Source organism: Silurus meridionalis, chromosome 6 (genome assembly GCF_014805685.1).
Source record: "Silurus meridionalis isolate SWU-2019-XX chromosome 6, ASM1480568v1, whole genome shotgun sequence".
Lineage (NCBI taxonomy): Eukaryota > Metazoa > Chordata > Actinopteri > Siluriformes > Siluridae > Silurus > Silurus meridionalis.
Window position 1 is genome coordinate 3,864,893 of NC_060889.1, and position 21,444 is coordinate 3,886,336.

The 21,444-nt window shown below is 41.5% G+C and overlaps 2 protein-coding genes across 3 annotated transcripts; one reads left to right on the plus strand and one right to left on the minus strand.

Annotated features, from left to right (window-relative positions):
• Positions 1-193: 193 nt before the first annotated feature.
• Positions 194-3,963, minus strand: kcnmb3 (potassium calcium-activated channel subfamily M regulatory beta subunit 3). Its single transcript, XM_046852233.1, has 4 exons — positions 3,760-3,963; positions 1,645-1,860; positions 1,394-1,568; positions 194-1,261 (listed from the first exon to the last, which is right to left on the minus strand). Exons 1-4 carry the CDS (start codon positions 3,792-3,794, stop codon positions 884-886), a joined length of 804 nt encoding a protein of 267 aa, XP_046708189.1. The 5' UTR covers positions 3,795-3,963; the 3' UTR covers positions 194-883.
• Positions 3,964-4,681: 718 nt separating this feature from the next.
• mfsd8l2 (major facilitator superfamily domain containing 8-like 2) lies at positions 4,682-14,223 on the plus strand. Of its 2 annotated transcripts, none has more exons than XM_046852167.1 (12): positions 4,682-4,757; positions 5,987-6,172; positions 6,701-6,763; positions 6,857-6,976; positions 7,281-7,360; positions 7,525-7,822; positions 9,379-9,452; positions 10,222-10,435; positions 11,359-11,481; positions 11,606-11,736; positions 11,814-11,919; positions 13,145-14,223. In XM_046852167.1, exons 1-11 carry the CDS (start codon positions 4,682-4,684, stop codon positions 11,892-11,894), a joined length of 1,446 nt encoding a protein of 481 aa, XP_046708123.1. In that variant the 3' UTR covers positions 11,895-11,919; positions 13,145-14,223. The 2 variants fall into 2 exon arrangements, with proteins under 2 accessions (XP_046708123.1, XP_046708122.1); XM_046852166.1 differs by having other exon boundaries at positions 13,163-14,223.
• The last annotated feature ends 7,221 nt before the right edge of the window (positions 14,224-21,444 follow it).

The following is a 21,444-nucleotide window of genomic DNA, read 5'->3' on the forward strand; positions in this document are numbered from 1 at the left end:
ACATATAACAGAGCTGCAATTAATAGTAGAAAGGCACCAGCAAAGGTTCTACCAAGAACCTTCAAGAGTTTTCCCAAATGACCAAATTATGGACACTTTTTTTCATTATGAACTCTAAATCTCGAGACATACAAATAAAGTATGCTGAAAAAAATAATGGAAAATGGATGAAGCTAAGATAAAAGATGGAACATATATCTTAATAGTGCATAGATAGCCCTTTATAGTATGAGTTACTCTTACAGAATTGTCCTACTATCAGAGCTGAGGCTATTGGTGTTTGGTAGCTTTTGGGTCTCAAGTACAACAACAAAAAATGGTCACCAGTGCTCTCCAAAAGTTGCAGAGGTGACCATATGCACTTGGCCTTGTAAACTACTGGGCTGCAAATTGCCAAAATTTTGGAAGTCTTTTGGAATTGCCCAGTGAGTCCACAAAAATGTTACATAAAGAACAAAAAACAAACAGTTACACACATATCTGTACATCTGATCTTTCCATCATGTTATGATAAAATTTTATCCCCAGACAATAAATATTCTGTATATTAAAACACCAAACAAAGTAGAGCTTGAGAGATGAAGGAGGTCCAAACTCTATCTATTGTGGCTCTGCATCATTTGCTAGATGGATCTTCCTCCTCTATACAACTTTGACCCCATCACTGGATGTTTTAGCAACTGTGAGTCGACAACGGTAACCTGCTGCCGAACCTCCTGCAAGTCAGGACCATAATCATTACACAAGGTTCTTTCACTAAATCAAGATGATGTAGTAAAGAATTTTAGAGCAGTCCTTGGATTTGATTGCTAGGTCCAAGCTTTTAACCACCAGAGTATAATTTTATTGTCGACACTAATGTCGGTTGACTGCCTTAATGTTTCTACTCTAAGCTGGGACTCCAAGGTCTGCAAGGTAGAAATTGGTAGAGTTTGTTGTACCCCACTGTGCTTTGCCCATCCTCCATTTCTTCTTCTTCTGCTTGGATCATTTCGTTACACAACTGACAAAGGAACTGCGTGAGCATGACCAAAACGATCAGCAACACCCCTCCGAACATCATGAGGCTCGGCCACAAAAGGCATCGCAGCGCCGTGTGAAGGTTGTGCCGCTTGGTCAGGATGGCATCCTCTGGGTAACGCCTGCTGCTCAGGTGGCAGCCTATATCCCGGCCTTGCCGATCACACAGGGAGTCTTTGATATTTTGGGCCTCTCTCACCATGTCAGATTTGTTTTGGTGTTTTCTTGGGGTGTAGAAACACTAAGGGGAAAAGAAGGTGCAGTCAACAACATTTTTTTTCCTAGTAAACAGTTGCTGCTATGTTTATGGCCATATTGCAAATTGCTTCTGGCTGCATTTTAAAGTTCCCCCCAGCACTATTGACAGTGGTACCTCTGGGCTCAGGTTGACGGCTGCTTCATCGTAGCGAAGGTGCAATGTTTTGTCAGATGCTGCAGTTGTGACGTTCACCAGGACCTGCAGACATGGATAACTGAAGCCTCGATCTTCAGACTCATTTAGAAACTCGGCCCGGATCAGCGAGCAATTAGTGACATCGCCCCAGTCACTGCGTGGCAAGAGCACTTACCATAAACCCAAAATGTTAAAACACTGTTTTTAAAACAATTTTCTTTAAAACTTACCTGTGGATACACGGCTTTACTACATTGATCCCCACTACAAAGTACATGAGGATGGAGAAGGCCATCATGATGAAACCAAGAAGCACTGCCCTCTCCTCTCCAACACTTGAAACAGGAACCTGGGCTTTGGCCTTCTCACCACCACCATCATCACTGCCACCACGGTGTTTTCTCCTGTGAGCCTTAGGCACACTTCCTGGGTAATGAATGATTTCTCTGGAATACAGACCATCTTGGCTTAGCCATGAGTAACCCTGATTTAACCCAAAGGTTTAGCAGCTGGAGCTTTTTACCTGCAACTTCATTCATCAAATGCGAAATGCAAAACCTTCACTTATGAGTGTACCTTAGATTCTATAGTCAGTAGTTCAAGACTACGCAAAAAGAACTTCTAGCTACTCGTCATTCAGTATTTTATTTGCAATATATTTTTCACCTTCAGCCGAAGGTACACCGATTGCTTCGGAATGTATTGTATTAATGATCCATATAATACTAGCCCCAAATGTATAACTCATGCTAGGACCTAATTAATTTCCCACCCTGAATCGAATCCAGATTAAAATCATAGATCGTCACTTTCCTGCCAGAACCAGGCCCTCACCTTGTGCGTCGTCTCCGGAGGTTGATGTGAACAGGAATGCTAAAGGACCCTCGAGGGGACGGACTCAGAAGCATACCTAATTTCGATGAGCTCCAGGAGTGCCGAACGATTTGGATTTGCACACTTTCTGGCGCACTCTCACATCTGTATCATGCTGCAGAGGGCACTTTGGGGACGGGCATCTTACAGGCTAGAGTTTAAAAAAACAAAAAAAACAGGCCTGCCTTCTGAGATCTAATGCCCACGGCAGGGGTTTCTATAGGAACCGCCACCACCAGGCAACATCATAATTATGTCCAATGGGACCATTATTTTAGCTGGATGTGTACTCAAACAGTAGGGCTTACAATTCAGAGTCCACTAGCACTGGCTGCATTATTTATCAAACACTCTACAAATATTCAGTGGTTATTATTATTATAATATAAAAATTAAGGATTCTGCTGAATGATATCTGAGGATGCTGCTCTTGTTAGAGATTGTTGTGATTCCTTGGCTGAAGCAAAAACCTGTTCTCCAGGTCCAGATGATACATCGAAGGTCTTCTAATGAGAAAGATAATTACCAAGTTCTGCTTTCGTCATCAGGCACAGTAGTCTGTGCTTAGAAGGTGTTGTTTTTGTTTCATCATTGCAACTATAGTACTTGTAGATGTGATATTTTAGTCTTTTTAAACCATCCGATTTTTTAATAAAAATACTTTCTAGTTAACAAACCGGCAAATATGTCCACTGGTGTGAAATTGGAGGCAAATGTTGGTTAGAACGACTCTATAAAACAACCCACATGCAGCCCAAAGTGGTCTGTTTAGATGTGGATACACAGCTATATTACAATGATCCTGAAAATACATAAGGATGGTGAAGATCATCATGATAAGACACAGGAGCTCTGCTCTCTCTCCTGTACAAAATGTTTCCACTGGAAACAATACCCTGGGCTTTTCTTTACCATAAACTCCATCATGACTACAATGTATTCTCCATCTAACTCAGAAATGCTGGTTGGGTACTGGTATCTCTTTGGAAAATTTTCACAAATGGTGTAGGAGCAAAATTAAGACATTTGAAATTCTATGAACAAAGTTTAGTTGTTTCTGTTCAAGAGAAAATGTACCTCACCTCCTTCTCTTGCCCTCTTTCGCCCTTACGCAATGAAGCCCAGATGGAGCCCCAGTATGACACAACACACCAAGCCCAAAGTGGTTTGGGGGCATGTTGTGGGGTCCCATTCTGTCCCATTCTACTTAGTATCGGCAGCCCAGACTGGTTTGGTGAAAATGTGATGTCCCCCTCATTTCATACCAGAAATGGGGCCCATACTGGGCTCCACACAGGCCCCATAAGAAAACTAAATGCATATCCATAGCAATTCCAATACTGTTCCAAATTCAGGAGCTGTTATATAAGTCCATAGTCCATCAGCACATTATCATAGCATCCTTTTAAATTGCAACCCTGTTGAGAATTTCGATTTAAAAGCATCAAACATAATCAAACTTCAAATCTTACCCCAAAACATGCATTTTCATGATTTTCCTTGGCATCACTGCTCACACTGGGAATTCTTATTAAAGACTAAAGTGCAGATCTCGTACAGCGAGTAAAAAACATTGCCTCATCGACACGTCCCTACTTGAATAATGAATGAATTCAAAATAATCTACTATTCACAAAAAAAATATGGAAAAAAACACAATGTAGGACACACCTGTGTTGCTTTATCTCCTGAGGCTAAAGGTCCTGGAAGAATGTGAGTCAATCATCAGGCCTGCTGTAGAAACTGTTCAGCTTAGGGGCCTGAGGATATGAGATAATATCAAGGAATATTTCTAGCATTTATTTATAGTTTTTTTCCCTCACCACCCACTCTTTCAGAGGACAATACTTTTTTTGGCAACCATTTCTAAGAAATGGATAAAAATAAAAAAAAAGAACGCAAGAAACTGAAATGCTATCAGATGATATAATATATAGCCTCAACCAAGCTCATTTGGAAATGAATATGCTGATTGTATTTTTCACAAATTGCTCCGAAATTTTTTATTCGAGTTGGAATCCGATTGCAACTCATCTTTATTTGAACACCATTAATAATAAATTGACTTTGCTACTGGTCAGTGTACGATTTCAGAGGCTTTGACCCTATACAGGAGGCGATCAGCCTAGCCAAGACAGAAATACCTCCTGGACAAAAGGTGGTTTTATCTCTTTATTTTATTTTTTAAAAGAGATGGAACATCTGCCTGACTGTAGAAAAGTAGTCATTGGAGGACATTGCACTGAAACAGCCTCCACACAGAAGAAAGGCCTTAAGTGACAGCATCACGTCTCTCCTTAGGAGCGTTTCCTCAAAGCAGGGACCAAAATGGAACCAATGAAGACATTTGAGTGAAAGAAAGAAAAAACAAAAGCGTTGTTGTAAGTCAGACTGATGGATTACGGGCGAAAGAGGAATCTTTCTTTTGTCACGATTGGACTTCTGTTTTTCCTGAGTGGTATTGAATATGGTGAGTGTCTTTGTTCAGGGGGATTTCGAGGTTACAGCAGATTGTTTGTGGACGGAATGCGAAGTGTGTGTGTGTGTGTGTGTGTGTGTGTGTGTGTGTGTGTGTGTGTGTGTTTCTCCTCTAGTTCTTGAAGGAGAAAAGAGCAAAACCTGTAAAACAGAATTTGATGGAAAAAAAAGAAACTATATTATGTATTAGACCCATATCAAATAGCTTTTCATTATGAAATATGCTTCTCTGTTTCCTTTTTATTATTTTATGCCTCAGGCATATTTCCCATACCTGTTAGATTATAAATATTTTAAGAAGGGGGCGTGGCCTGTAAATATAAAAAATTTAAAGGGGTGTGGCATAGGTGCTTGTCAGTTCCATGAAAGGAGGTGTGGACTGTAAATACCTTTCAGTTCCAGTAAAGAGGAATAGTGCCTGTACATGTCAGATTATAGGAAGGGGGTGTGACTTGTAAATATATAAAATTCAATGAAAGGGGTGTGGCCTATGTGCTTGTCAGTTCTATAAAAGGAGGCATGGACTATAAAAACATTTCAGTTCCAGTAAAGGAGGCATAGTCTTCGTACTTGTCACATTTAGGAAGGGAGTGTGGCCTGTAAATATGAAAAAATCAACAAAGGGGTGTGGCCTATGTACTTGTCAGTTTCATTAAAGGAGATGTGGCCTGTAAAGACCTTTCAGTTCCCGTAAAGAAGGAATAGTGCCTGTACCTGCCAGGTTTTAGAAAGGGGGTGTGGCCTGTAAATATATAAAATTTAATGGATGAACGTGGTCTGTAAAATCCAGGAAATTAGGCATAGCTTCTGTATCTGTCACATTTAGGAAGGGGGTGTGGCTTGTTTCTATGTAAAAATGAAACAAAGGGGGTGTGGTCTATGGCCTTTTAGTGCTAAGAAAAGGAGGCGTAGCCTGTAAAAGCTTTTTAGTTTCAGTGAATTAGTAATAGCCTCTGTATTTGTCAGATTTTAGGAAAGGGGTGTGGCCTGTGAACCTGTAAAACACAATGAAGAGAGCATGGTCTCTGTACTTGTCATATTTTGGAAAGGGGGCGTTACCCTGTTAACCTGCCAACCCTAAAAAAGATGTGGAGTCTATTTGAAAGTTTCAAACCTGTTGAAAGTACATGGGGATACAAACTTTATCCCGTGTCTGTTATCATATATATACATTATGTACACACATGATGTCATCTCGCTTTCTTTCTCTCTTTCTCTTAGCTGTTATCCTTCCTACTATATGGAAGTATCTGCAGATTCTAGACGCCCCACCGTACTTCCTTGGACTCGGTCTGTCTGCGTTTAGCTTTAGCGGCCTGGTGACAGGGCCATTATTTGGTCGCTGGTCCGATCGCACCCGCACTACGAAGACCATCATCCTTTTCTCCAACCTTTTCGAGATAGTGGGTGAGTGTTGAGTTTAAAAAGTTTTTTTACTTCTAGCCTTATCTTCCAATAACGCCAAAACAAACTTCTGACAGTGACAATAACGTATGTTTATTATCATGTTTATGGTAACAAGGACTTGTTTTGGTGACACCGCACACAATCTAAAGCTAGTAAGAAAATAAAAAAAGCAAGCGTTTTTTCTGGTCCGTTATTGGAAAGGAGAATTTTTTGGTTGGTGAACGTGAACCTTTGGGCCATATCACACCATCCTACCAAAGATCCCGGTGTGAACTACATAATTTCTTATATAGTTTCCATTTACGTCATTTGGTAGATTCCCTTATCTAGAGAAACTTCCATTTGATCTCATTCATACAACTCAGCTGCTATGGGGTAAAGGGCCTTGTTTAGGGGCTCAGAAGTGGCAGGTTGGTGTGACTGGGAATTTAACTCATGGCCTTCAACTGCAAAGTCCAATGTCTTAACCACTACGCTACCACCTGCCATATAGATTTATATTGTACTAAGAAATATTTCCTCACACAGGGAACTTCATGTACTTCCTGGGCTACTCGAAATGGCTTCTCCTGTCCAGCCGACTCGTCGCAGGTAAAAACCGCATTTTTGCACAGTCAGTTGTTTTGACGATGCAGCAAACCAACAGTTGTTTGGGTAAATCTTTACATGGCAAAACCAACCCAGGCGTTGGCGCTGGTGCAGGATCGTCCATTTTTGGCTTCCTGACGCAGACCACCGTCCCTGAAGAACGAGCTCGAGTGTTCGCCGCAGTGATGGCAGCACGCCAAGCCGGACTCCTGATTGGTCAGTCGAATGCCATATATGCTTTTTCGATGATAACAAAAGCTGATTGCATTACTGAGAGCTGTATATATTATAGTCAAAAACCCATATGCTTTTTGTCAATAACAACAATAAGTGCAGACAGGGAAAGCTTGGTCTTACTGTGGATAGGTCTTATTTCTTATTTCTTTCTTATGTCTTCTTGAAATGAAAGAAATTATTTGTGGGAAAATGTTTTCATCCCAAGGGATATAGACAGATAAATGGGACATGTCTTACTTCCATGGTGCCCTATTTGTTGTTGATTTGTTGTTTTTTATTACAGGGCCTGCCTTTAACATTTTCCTACGATTGTGCGATTTTCGCCTGGGACCATTCATCGTGAACAAATACACCGCCCCTGGGGTAAGACGGCCTAACTTATTCTGTCGTAATATTTGGTGAATTAATATTTCGTTTGGGACACAAACACTCTGACCCTACCATGTCTTGATCAAGAATGAATTTTAAAAGTGATGTTTGTGAATCTATTAAATCCATTGCTGCTGTACAACCTGTTCTTGCTATAGCTCTTCATGTGTGCCATGTGGCTGGTGCTCCAGTTAGCCGTGCTTCTGCTGTACTGGGATGTGCCTCCACTGGACTCTGTGCCCAAGAGCAACACTGCCCTCAGGGAGGAAGACGAGCAGCCACTCATTTGCTTGCAGGGTCAGGATGGCACACCAGGGTCTTGCACCATGGTGCTATCTGATCAGACCGAGACACAGCTTTCAGAGGAACTGGGCACATCCGAGCCAGGAGCAACGCCCGCATCGGACAGACCTCCCTCCCTGGACGACCCGTTCGAGAACTTCAATGCCAGCCAAGGTATGTTTCTTGATTACGCAAAATGTGCTACGGATTTGAAGATAATTTCTATACAGTTATTGAAGCTAATGGACTATGAAGGGGGTTGCCGATTAATATTTACCGACTTTCTATTCAGATTTCCTTTACGTACCTGCACAACCCAGTGATTTTAAACAACCCCACTTATCTTATTCTGACCTTCAGGTTTATCTGAAATAAAGCATGAAGGGGGAAGACTTTGAGACTTTATTGGAGTCTTCTCTTAACAACCGAATAAAATGTTATAATTATATTGACGCGAGCCACATTGTCACAACCCGCGCCAGAATAGTTCTCAACATGATGCCGCCACCAGCACGCTTCGTCTATTTCATAAGGACATCCTCAGGACGTCCAGAATCTAATTAGAGCTGCCCAATTAGGCAAAAACGTGGCCACAATTTATTAACTGAACAGCAAAAAAAACCCAGCAAATCGCAAGCCGCACGATACCATTACATCACCTCGATTAATTATCCAACGTTATATGTGGCATATAAAAGAAAAATGGAATAAATATAATTCGCCAATTGACACGGCAAAAACAGCTTTACACACACTCAGCATCCGGATATTCAGCTGAAATACCTCTTGTAAAACTTGCCAAAGGTCTTCTTCAGTAGTTCTGACCTTGTGGTGCAGTTCATCCCAGAGCAGTTCAATAGGATTTAAGTGCGGTTACTTTGCAGGTCATTCCATGATGGATAACTGAATAACATTTTGGATGACAGTTTGCTCTATTAATAACACTTACAGAGCTCGGATGTACGCTTCGGTTTATTGTCTTGTTGTATGATGATGTTGGTTCCCACATGGAATTGCATGGTGTTATGTATGAAAGTATGGAATGGTTGCCATGTTGGTTCTTTTCACCCCATTGGAATGAGTCTCTAACCTTCCCTGCTCCAAAACAACCTCAAACCATTCCACTTCAACCTCCATGTTTGACTGTGGGGGTGAGGCAGTCTGCTAACATCTCTCCTGGTCTCATTCCTACACGTTCATGTTCTTCAGTTAGAGACAAAAAATGTCCCATTTGGACTCCACAGAACTTTCTAGCAATCATTTACTGTCCAATGTGTTTTTGCCTTTTACCTTATGTTAAGGCAATGTTTATATTCGTATTTGGATATTTATTTATTAATACAGATGTTTGACGAATGCCTACAAATGTTTCTCAGACCTTCTCCGAACATCTGTAGATAGAAATTGTTCCTTGGGCATCTCTCTGCAAAATGTGTTCATCAGCCCCTGGGTAGAACGGAGTCAATTATAGATAGAGGCTTCACCAGTGTGTGGTATGATGGTGTGTGTGTGTGTGAGATCACTCTTCATCGATTCCTCCAGCTGTGACTGAAGGAGATGATCTCAGACTGTAGAAAGTCTTCACTGACCCGTGCACCTTTTCTACGTTTGTGTTTTTTTTTTTCTGTGATATATTGCAATATAGCCTTTTATCGATCTGTGTCGGAGCTTTGCCTCTTTCACTTATCCCTTTCTCTATTTATCTCTCTCTCTTTTCTGTCTCTCTCTAGAGTTTCTCAGGGAGGAGGTGGTGGTTCTTCTCACCGCGCAGTTCATCACGCTCTTTAATCAGACCGCGCTCGAGGTGCGTTCCGTCTCGTCTCCGTTTATTTCATGAACCTGTGAACATATCGGCATGTGTGTGTGTGTGTGGTAATATGTGTGTATGTGGTAATATGTGTGTATGTGGTAATATGTGGTACTTTAATGAATATTAATAGATACACTGTATGGCCAAAAATGTGTGGACACCTGCACATATAATATATGTGCTTTTTGAACATCCCATTCCACATGTATTGCCCCATTTGCAGTTCCACTCCATCTTCTGGGAAGATGTTCCACTGGATTTTGTGGAGATTTGTGGAGATTCTTTCAGCCACAAGGTTTGTTAGATAAGTCAGGTACTGATGTAGGTCAGATGAGGAGGCCTGGGGTGCAGTCAGCTTGAAAAAAATCACCCACAGGTATTCAATAGGGTTGGAGCTCTATAGCAGGCCTACGCCCACGTGTGGAAGCATATTTTCATTGATCTGGCTTTGTTCATATGGTGTCCTAATACTTTTGGCTATACAGGGTAGGAGAAATTTCTCGTCGTATATGACGAATAAAACATTCCCAGATTTGCGAACACAAAGAACACAAAGCCCTGAAGTGTTTTATTACTACTCCAATTTTTTTTTTTATTCATTTAGAGTTACATAATTTTTTTTTTATGGTGAAGCCTCAATGCTTTGCGCCCTGAGATCTCAAGTCTGATCATCTCCATGGGAACAGCAACCCAAAAAAGTGTTTAAAGTATGGTGGTTGTTCGCATAATACCAGTAGAAGTTTAACGCAAGTGTCCGGTGCAGACCATGGTGACGCCGATGACGCAGAAGTACTTCGGGTTCGGTGAGCTGGGGAACAGCGTGATGTACGGCCTCTGCGGCGTGGAGGTGATCGCCGGCTTCTTCCTGGTGCGCTGGCTGAGCCACGTGTTCGAGGAACGCGTGCTGCTCGCCGCTGGTTTGCTCGTGAGCTGCGTGGCCTGCGTCTGGTGCCTCGTCTTCCTGGCAGACCCCAAGGGTAAGCGTACGTGTGTGACTGTGTGTAAGTGTGTGTGAGTGCTAGTGTGTGTGGGTGGGTTATAAAATACAAGAGCTGTGTTGGCCACATGCCCGGACAGACTGGCACACACCTGCGTGTGGACAGCCACAATATGCCGGCCCTGTTTGATGCCAGGTGGTGCGTGTAGAGCGCTGCTCTTTTCTTCCTGCAATATCAGATGTACTTGTGTGTGTGTGTGTGTGTGTGTGTGTGTGTGTGTGTGTGTGTGTGTGTGTGTGTGCGTGCATGTTATTTTTTTTCTTTTTTCACATGTATCTTACAGTCGAGTGCAAAAGACTTCGAACCGTGTAGAATTTGAAGGTTTTTGAAATTTATCCTGCCTGATGTGAGGAATAGGAAAAAAAAATTTTTTAAAAAGACGTATATTTTGCCATACAACAAAGAAACAAAATTTTAAAAAAGGCTCCGTGGCAAGAATAAATAAATAAAATACACGCAATATCGTGACACCCAGGCCAAAAGGATGAAATACATCAAATAAACAAAGAAACAAAGAAATAAATAAAATTAAAAAATATTAGTTACGGAAAGACTTGTGCATGTTGTTACTATGGAAACGATACAAGTGCACATGATTTGTTCTTGTCACTCTCGGGTCTGCCTTTTTCTACCCATATGTGCCTCTTCCCCAAAATGATCCCTGAAATTTCCCCTTCACTTGAGACCCGAACGTGTTCTAGCATGGCAATGCCCCTGAAGCCAGATCCATGAAGATATGCTTTCCATAGGTTGGAAGTGTGTTGATTGACCTGCTATAGAGCTCAAACCCTATTGGACATCTTCAAAAATGTAGCATGTTACAAATATGTGTTGTTGCATATACTATGTGTGTGTGTGTGTGTGTGTGTGTGTGTGTGTGTGTGTGTGTGTGTGTGTGTCAGGCGGCTTTGCGCTCCAGCTGACCGAGTTCATCGTTGGGGTTTTCCTGCAGCTGTTGGGGCTTCCCTTTGTGGCGGTGTCTCAGGTGACCCTGTTCTCCAAAGTCACTGCGGAGAAGACACAAGGTGTGTGTGAGAATATGATCCAAACTGATAGATAAAATCTGTAGATCAGTCATTACGTGTGTGTGTGTGTGTGTGTTTGTGTGTGTGTGTGTGTTGTATGTTGTGTGTGTGGATATCTACGCAGGCTTTAGTCAGGGTGTCCGGCGCTCCATCGGAGGTCTTGCCACAATTCTGGGGCCACTCTGGGCTGGTGGTTTAACTGGGAACTTGTACGTAATGCTGGGAATGATGCTCTTCCTCCTCACACTCATCATGGTTAGTAAGACTCTGCTTATTTACCACACGAAATGTAAAGTCCAATACAGACGTTTTCATGGTGTGTTGTTTGTCAGATCATGATGGTGCTGTCCTACGAAAAACTGGTGGAGCCCCCCGTGGTGCGGCACGCAGACGACTCCGAGAGCGAGGGATAGAGGACGAAGTCAATCGTTCATACAGGTGAGGGGAACGACGATGACTGGCTTAGCTAGTTTTCTTAATTCTCATTTTAAGTAGCAAGAATGTTGCCCAAACAGCTAGTTACGGTTTCCACAGGTTAGCCAACTGTATTTTTATCTAAGAAGCTAACTTTTCACACTAATAAGACATTTTTAGATAGCTTTATTTTCATTCAGACTAGCGAAATTTATACAGCCAACATGTTAGTTAGGCCAAAGGTGCTTAGCTAGCGAAACCTTTTTGTAGACAATGTGCTAGTTTTACGCAGCTCAGCTATGTCTATGCTAGGTTGATTTTTTTACTCTGGCTAACTAATTTAAAATTGTCAACACTTTTTTATTTATCTACACAGACTAGCTACTTTTATTACGCTGACTAGCTAGTAACAATTAAGCAGTTAAGTAGTCTACATGACTAGCTAGTTAACATACACTCGGCAATCTTATCTTCCCAATTCCATAGTTACGTATATCTGAGAAATCAGTTCAGTTTTTTGTAGTCAACTAGCCATTAATGGTTGTTTAGACTTGCCAGTTTTCTCTTGCTAGTTAAATCTTTGATACACTCTGGGGTCTTTAACATTTTATACACAATGGGCCAGTTTTATATTCAATTAATTAATTTTTTTTGTGCAAAATGCACAATAAATATTAGTCATATCTACAGGAATGTTCTTGTGACCCGGTAGCAACTTTTCCATGGCCCAGTCCCCGGTCATGATCAGGTGTTTGGGGACCTTTGCCCTAGCTAATGGAATGTTGACATGAAGGTTTGAGCTACCTAGCTGTTTCATTTTGTTGTAAAGAACAGATACTGTGGTGAGGTCACCAGTGATTTGAAATTAGTTTTTGGATGTGTTTTAATGAAAAGCCCTCTCGCTGCTCCGACACTTTGTTCTGAAAGTAACCACTTGTGTGTATTGAACACAGCTGCTCCGACGTTAGATAAAACAACACAAGGAGGCAGAGCGTCAGGACCGCAGGTGATTTATGGCGCTATTAAGTCACGTCGTTGCACAAAGGAAGGTTTTCTGTAGGACGCTTGAAATCAGGAACGATTACTTTAGAACTGTTTCTATGGTAGGAAAATACTATCAGTGATAAATTAGAATTATACTGTACAGTCCGGAAGTCCTCTTTATAGTACGATAAGAAATGAAGACATGCACAAAACAAACTTGATCCCAGCGGTGCCGCTGAAAATAAAAAATCTACATTTTTGATAGGGTTATATTTCCATTCAGGATTGTGGCTCGCGGCGGTCCGTCTGGCCCAAGTTTTCAGTGCGTGTGGTGCTCGGTGGAACAGATGCCAGAGCAGTGGTAGCTACCGGCTCGTGCCAGGAGCAGCAGACCTCGGCCTGCGAGAGGAACGGACACACACACACACACACACACACACACACACACACAACACACACTCATAGGCATACGCCCACACATATGCTCACCCAGACACAACAGTTCTGCTTATGTTATTTGCACAGTTTTGCTTAAAATGTACAGGAGTGTAAATATGGAACAGCGTTCATCCACGAAACACACAATCATTCATTCATTTCAACATTCATTTGTCGCTTTGCTTACATTTGTGTGACAGTAGTTTTACAGTGATTGTACAGACGAGGGCGCTATTCCTCCACAACACTGAGTGTTAATGTGTGTGTGTGTGTGTGTGTGTGTGTGTGTGTGTGTGTGTGTGTGCGTGCGTGCGTGCGTGCGCATGCATGTTTGTGTTTTTATATCTTATTGTGGACCAAGTGTCCACACAAGGACAGGTATATTTAGCAGTTTTGACACACAATTTGTTTGCTTGTTTGCTTGTGTATTTAAAAAAGATAAAGTAAAAAAAAAAAGTTTTGTGCTAATTCAGTTGCTGAGGTCACAGGTATGGTTAGGTATAAGGTTTTACCACAGCATTACCTTTAGCTGCTTTGATTATGACATCAGTGGAAGGTCCTTATAAGGGTTATAGGACAAAAATGTGTGTGTGGACATGAATATACAATGATAGGAATGTCGTATTTTTGATCTTGTGGGGGCACTTTGTCCTTGAAAAGATAAAATAAGTAAATAAAAACACACGCACATTCATCCTTATAAGGACCTTCCACTGAAAGTATTAAGAATTATAAGGTCCACATCAGGACAGTAAGACAATCACATATCAAGTGTCCCCAAAGAGACCTTTTCTGACTTTATGTCTGGTCCCCACAAGCATTTTCCACTTTTAATTTAAAGTAGAACAGCCCGAAAGTTTGATTTAGGATTCAGCATTGCATGACCTGTAGATGCGGTAATCATTATGTCGACGACGCCAAGTCTTTGAGAATATATAAAATGTGTGTGGGTGGGTGGTTTGGGGTTCTGGGGATCAAATCCCCCCACAAGGACCGGAATATAATAATAACAATGTGGACGAACAAACACACTTTATTGCCTTACTACCCTTATAAGGACCTTCCATAAGCACAGTAAATATTAAAAGGTCCTCATAAGGAGAGCAAGTCGAACACGAGGATGTTTATGGGGACCATATGGAAAGGTCTATGACAAGAATCTAACCTTGATTTTTGACCTTGTGGGGATACCTGGAAGGTCCTTGTAAAGATAGTAAGACAAAAGTGTGCATTTGTTTTTGTGTGTGTTTAATAAAACGTGAAATAACTCTCAAACAAACCTCCGCTGCGATTCGCTCATCCCGGCTGTCCCTGTTTACTTTTAATAACCCAAAACTCACAACCAGAACTGTTCCATCTTGACAAAAGGTGACGACTTTGCAGAACGAAGAATCGCCACAGAATTTTAACAAGCTCTGTTTTCTAACGCTTTTTAATGCAAAATTGATTTTTTTATTCTTTTGGGGTGTTTATGCACATCTGTCTTGGGTGTTTTTCTTTTTTTTTTCAGCCCACCAGAAAGCCAGAGTGTTTAACCTCTCACACTTTAATCCAGATTATCTCTCAATCCCTCCTCTGTCTCTGTGTGTGGCCTGACAGGTTGTAATCCCAGTCTCACACACACACATATATACATACACCAACACACACCCAGCAGACCACACACACACACACACACGCACATACGCACTCTGGGCCTGTTAATGCGATTGATTTAAAAAGCGTCGTGACATTATTCATCATAACCCCCCTCATAATTCTGCCAGACATGCTGCCCTGATGCTGAGTGACGGCTCGGTAATGATATTCCCCTCAGCTCCTTATTGCGCCCGGAGAAGGTAAATATTTATGATCCCTCGTGTCCCCGCTGTTAATAAACGCTTGACGAACGCTCCAGCTGTGTTACATTTCAGATTTTTGTAACCTCACCTCGCCAGGACGCTTGCTTTCCCCGGGTCGCCATCTTATCCGCTCTACTTTTACACAACCTTCAGGAATTTCCTTCCTAAAGAGCTTTCTTGATATCAAGGGTAAGGTTTGGGGTAAGTTTATGAGGTTTAGAAATCAGACACATAGCTAGATTCTTTTACAAAAATGGATTACTAGCATGCTAGCTGGTTCTCACAAATGTGGCTCGAGTAAGAAATATACTATTACTTGCTACTACCTTCAGCTCAAATCACAATTGTCTTTAAAGTGAATTCGAAATTAGATTGTCAAAATTTACGATTACTTTGCAGAATCAAACAATACTTTTTGAATTTCACATAACTGTAGGTCGTATTACTTTACTCCATCAGTACGAAAAATAATTGCGATGCGGCAGCGCTTCAATCCCTTACACATCTTCCAAAGCTCCAACTTTCTTACGCCATTGTGCTCCCCATCTCTATATCCCTGAACACCTCGATCAGATATCTGCATTGCATTCTGGGAACCTGGGAGGAAACCAGCATCTGGATTTCTCATTACTATGATTGTGGAAAACAGTGATTTGTTTTATGGTAGCTAAAACAGGAAATTCTCACAGGAATACTGCACCGAACCATCAAATTAACACCAGAGCTGCTTAATTCATCACAGACCTTCCAATATAAATATACACTACATGGACAAAAGATTGTGGAGACCTAAGCATAAGCTTGAGGTGTACTTTTTGAACATCCGATTGCAGATTAGACCCTATTTACTGATATTATAATCTTCATTCTTCTGGGTGGATGTTCCACTAGATTTTTGTGGAGATTTGTAGAGAATCATTCAGCCACAAGGGTGTTTGTAAAGTCAGGTAATGACATGAGGAGGCCTGAGATAAATCGTAACATATTTTCAGTGATTACGTGTCTCGTCTTTCATTGAAAACTGTCAGGAGCTCAGATTCACCGTGACTCCATGAAAGCATTTTTGTATAAGAACAGCACCCAGTGCTAATATAGGTGCAAAAGTCACTCTTTTTTCCATGCACTCAGATGTCACAGACGTCGTTTCGAAGCAGCGGGTAGTGCTTATATCCCACTCAAAACCCTATTTGACAAGCTTGTCATGCGTCACACGGCATTCCGCGATCGACTTTGTCGTCCGAGCTTGCCAACATCTAATATAAAACAGCAGAGGGCAAACCATGGCCATGTGAGGGCAGCAAGACAGCTGCCTCGGTCAGGACCGGGGGGTCAAAGGGCGCACATCGTAGAGTTTACTGAGCTCAGCTAATGCGTCACTCGCATATGGAGTCATTCTGAGCGAAAGAAAGCTGGTTCATGGATACAACATTAAACACGGGTCCGGGAACGATTCGTCTTCTTTCAATCTGGAAAGGTCGGTACATGGGCGAAATCCATCACAGAAGGAAATCGCTTAACCTGAAACACACAGGAAATGCTTTAAGATTTTTGAGCAATTGAATAATAACCTGAGGCTTTAATGGCTTACAGGATTATTTCCTGAGTTTTTTATGCCGCCATCAAATTTACATTCTATCAGTTTCATTTAGAAGATGTCTATAGCTACAATGAACAACTGTAGTTGTCGGTACACCTTTAATTCCACACCAACAGGAAACAAACTACACCCACACTAGTGTGCAACGCCCCCCTCTGTAAAAATTACCGTTTCCACAGTAAAACACTATAAAAAATGATAAACAAATAAATACTAGTAAAAAGCTGACAACGCTGTACTGCTAAGTAATATCCATTAGCTTTGCTTGGAGTTTCTGAGGTAAAATGTGTTCAATATAAGAACAAAATGTTATGGTCAGAATAATGCCACTTTTGTGCTCATTCATGCTAAGGCTGTGAGGTAACTTGAGGTGAGTTTAGCTAGCTAAGCTGTATACTTCGTGAAACACTCTTCTGTGTAACGTGTTGAGTTTAGCTAACTAGGCATTTAGTGTGCCTCCACACAGATCTCTAACATGTCTTTTTGTAAAGTGGTGAATTAACGTGAGGTAATATTGGATTGTAAATGCCTTTTTTTGCTGATCTTCTAGAGGTGTAGCTTATATACCTTCCTTGTAAAAGCAGTAAGAAAATGTGAGATATCTATATGCGTAAAATTTTGGGGACACCTGATTTTTTCCAGCTCAGTGGTGGGCGGTCAAGGCCAGTAAAGCCTTCTCTGCTGGACTAAACACTATCAGAAGCACTGACCTACATTTACAACCTAAATTCTAATATTTGTTCCATGAAATTGTATCTTCATTTCGTAGCGCTCTCTTGGCTGCACTGCTTCCAGTACATCTATTTGGATGTTAGATTTTTTTGTCCAATTAGATTTCAGCCATTGTTCCACAAAACTTGAAGCACACAATTGTACAGGATGTTTTAGCATGACAGTGCCACTGTACACCAAGGCAGCTCCATGAAGATATACTTTATATGGGTTAGAAGTGTGTGAAAGATCTTGAGGGACCAGCTATACGTGTCAAACCCTACTAAACACCTTTGGAATGAATTGTTCACACTGGCTGCACTCCAGGCCTCCTCGCCTCACCTACATCAGAACCTGAATATCTTCCCAGAAGAGTGGAGGTTGTTGAACAACGAAAAGCAAATATCGTGTAATGGGATGTTCAAAACCAATCTTATTGCATGCATTGAGGTAACATGGGGTGAGTTGATTTATCGTTAGGTCTTATCACTTAATCTCCAAATTCCTTGTCAGAGACATCATGTAAATGGAGGCATCCGACTTTTCTTTTCGATTCCACTAAGCAATAGAAAGATGTGGACGAGAAAGACGAGTTCACAACCTGCAAAACATAAATATGAAAATATTTTGGGTCACGATCTCACGGTTTTCGGATCGACCCGAGCGTCCGCCGTGTGCTGTGCGCTCTCGGCTCCATTCCAGCATCTTGATCTAATTAGATGTTCACATGGAAGTTATTACAAACTGATAAGCGTGTCACATGAGGTCAACAAGAGATCGATTGCTAATCTCATTACAGCGTCATCCTGAAGGGCAGTGTCCCCTTCTGTCTACTGTTTTCATCTCTTTCTCTCTCTCTGTTACTTTTTCTTTTTTTCCCCTCTCTCCCTCTCGCTCACACAAGCAACATTTGAGGTCATTTCTCATGAGAGCGTAAACCACATTACCTGTGCATTACCCGTACGAGGAAAAATCCCCTTGTCCTGTTGCGCGCTTTAAAACCGGGGCTTAGAATAAACCTTGAAAGGATGCAGCTGCCTCCATTTGTCTTCATTGCACCTGACAGGTAATCTATTAGTTCTGATCATGGGGACTGCCATATTGTGGAATACGAGATTTTCGACACCGTGGCTTTAACGTATGACATGAGACTACCTGACACAAATCCTCATGGCAGCGCCAAAGCGACACACACACACATATACACTTCTTAGACAAAAGTATAGGGACATCTGCCTTTTCCAGCCACATGTGCTTCTACCCCACAAAGTTCGAGGCACACAATTGTACAAGACGTCTATGGATGTGGTAGCGCCGCATTCTTTTCTTCACATAAACAAGAAGACCCAAACCTGTTCCAGCAAGACAATGCTCCTTTGCACGAAGCCAGCTCCATGAAGATCTGCTTTACAACTGTGTAAGATCTTCTTCTATAGATCTCCAACCCTGTTGAACACTTTTGGGATGAATTGTTCATGTTGACTGCACCCCAGGCCCTGACTTTACTAACACCCTTGTGGCTGAATAAAATCTCTCACAAATATCCACAAAATCTAGACGAACATCTTCCCAGAAGAGTAGAGGTGATTATAACAGCAAATGGGGACTCAATGTGGAATGGGAGGTTAAGAAGCACATCTTATGCTTAGGTGTCCACAAACTTTTGGCACTATATTGTACACACCGTTATAATGTACTTACTCTCTCGAAACATGTAGCTGGATGTCCAACCAACACATTATACAGTATACGGCTAAATATTACTAAAAGCCAGTATTGATTGTTGAGCAATATTAATTAACTTTTCTCTTAGTTTCTGAGGTAAAAATGTTATTTGATGGTAAAAAAAATAATGCTTCATTCCATGGCACTCGAATGCTCAGGCGTTTATTTTCTCTGCATGTCTCAATGCTAAGACAATGAGGTAACGTGAGGAAAATGTAAATCTGACTGATGCTTTTTTTGTATCTTTCTTAAATATCTGTGGTGAATTTAGCCAGCTAAGATAACTGTCTATTTATATTTTCCCTACACAGATCGCTAGGTAGGTTTAGCCAGCTAAACGGTCTCTTTACTATATATCTATATTATTGTCTTTTCACTGTATCTCTCGATGGAAAGCTAACCTACCTCCTGGTAATACAGTTTGGCAACACAAGCTGAGTTTAGCTAGCTAAGATAACCGTCTCTGCACAAACAGCTAAAATGCTTTCATTGTACTACAGTGAGGGATCGTAAGAGGAACAGTTAGTTAACACTCTTCCTTATGAGACAGCAAAGTAACATAAGGTGAATTTAGCAAGCTATATTTAAACTATGTCTCTATGCAGATAGCTAACATGCTTCTTTGTAATACAGTGAGGCAATATCTATTTCCTGGTTAGATTATGCAGCGTAGCTCGCTTACAGGCTATAATATCGAAATTCCCTGGAGATCGTTGATACCCAGGTTGAAACAGTAATTTGTTGTTCACATTTTGCTCCATTATGGTTTCATTAAAATTTCATCCTGGCATAATTTGCCGCAAATAAGCCAGAGCGGCTACACGGACACCGACTCCTCCTTCCTTCCTTCTTCCCTTCCTTCCTTCCTCCTACCAAACCGAAAGCACCGAGGGAATACCCCGATTCCGAATACAAGGGAATGCAAATTGCATCAGAGTGTGGTGCCTTCTGGGTAAGTTTTTGTTCATGAAGTAGACTCGGTCCTGTGAGTCTCAGTGGGCTCATCTAACAAACTTTCCCTTCAGCTAATAAAGAATTGCGGCAGCCCCCCCTGGGTCTGGCAAACGGAAGTCGAGAAAGTTGTGTTTAAAACAGGATTGGAACACAGCCCGGCTCTTCAACTCCACAGCAGCAATCAATTATGAATGGAGGAATTCTGCTTAATTTGCGTCTGTTGATGTGTGCGATCAGTCAGATGAAGAGAGACGGGCAGAAAGACAAGACAGGAATGAGGAGAAAGGGGAAAAAGGGGTGGTGGGATGAGATCAATGCCACGTTCACCATGGTTTACTCACATCAATTACTCAATTACTCACACATTCAAGAATGCCAAGTTTGTGGCATGTAATAATCTCTTCCACTCTTCTGAGAAGACCTTTCACTAGATTTTTGGAGTGTGCTTGAGGAGTTTTGCTGAGATTCATGGAGCCGCATGGGTTCGTCTAAAAGGCTCATCCCAAAATTCATAGTGAATCTTCTACATTTGGCTGGAAGATTTAAGTGTCCCGTGACTCATATAGTGCATCTTTTACTTGAATTTGTCATATTTAATGTGGTGGATTATCTGCAGAACAAGTTATAGCAGCTGTAAATGACTTTTAATGCTTGACCCCTCTGTCTAATGATATTACCTCACTGATACTGGAGACACCTTCCTTAAAAACGTGTCTAACAAACATCTTTTTGTGGGAAACAACAATCACAGCTACATGCATGTGTATGTTGTTTTTACTATAGAAACAATAATGTGTTTGAACCGCCGTCAGTGATGCCGTTACAGGAAATAAATCCACACCTTCTGACTAATCGAAATGGAGCCATAATTCTATTTGAAAGTTGAAATGGCGGTTAATCATCTTGACGTGGTCCGACTCCAGCACAGCTGGAAACATCGATGTATTATTAACAAGACATTCATATTTAATACGCCATCTCTAGGTGTCACGCTGAGGTGCGAGTTAACATAACTTTGGATGATAATGATGATGATGATGATGATGATGATGGTGATGAACGAGTCCTGCAGCTAGAGTGTGTATTAACGAGGGACTTACACCCACGAAGACACCGCGCGTTAATCACAGGCGTTTGCAGAATTGTTCAGAAACGTAATGAAGAGAAAACGAAATAGAGAAAAAGAAAAACAGACAGCTACAAAACGAGCGGGTTTAATTGAAAAGCGCCGTAGATGCGAGAGCTGGGCTGTGTTCCAATACCTTTAACACGACCTTGTTGACTTCGCCGTCACCATTT

Coding starts and splice junctions, on each gene's coding strand:
- mfsd8l2 (XM_046852167.1), top strand. CDS start 4,682: ATGGATTACGGGCGAAAGAGGAATCTTTCTTTTGTCACGATTGGACTT. Junction 6,173..6,700: donor CAACCTTTTCGAGATAGTGG/GTGAGTGTTGAG, acceptor TTCCTCACACAG/GGAACTTCATGTACTTCCTG. Junction 6,764..6,856: donor GTCCAGCCGACTCGTCGCAG/GTAAAAACCGCA, acceptor AAACCAACCCAG/GCGTTGGCGCTGGTGCAGGA.
- kcnmb3 (XM_046852233.1), bottom strand. CDS start 3,794: ATGCCAAGGAAAATCATGAAAATGCATGTTTTGGG. Junction 1,861..3,759: donor ATGAAAATGCATGTTTTGGG/GTAAGATTTGAA, acceptor TCTGTATTCCAG/AGAAATCATTCATTACCCAG. Junction 1,262..1,393: donor CCGTCAACCTGAGCCCAGAG/GTACCACTGTCA, acceptor TTTTCCCCTTAG/TGTTTCTACACCCCAAGAAA.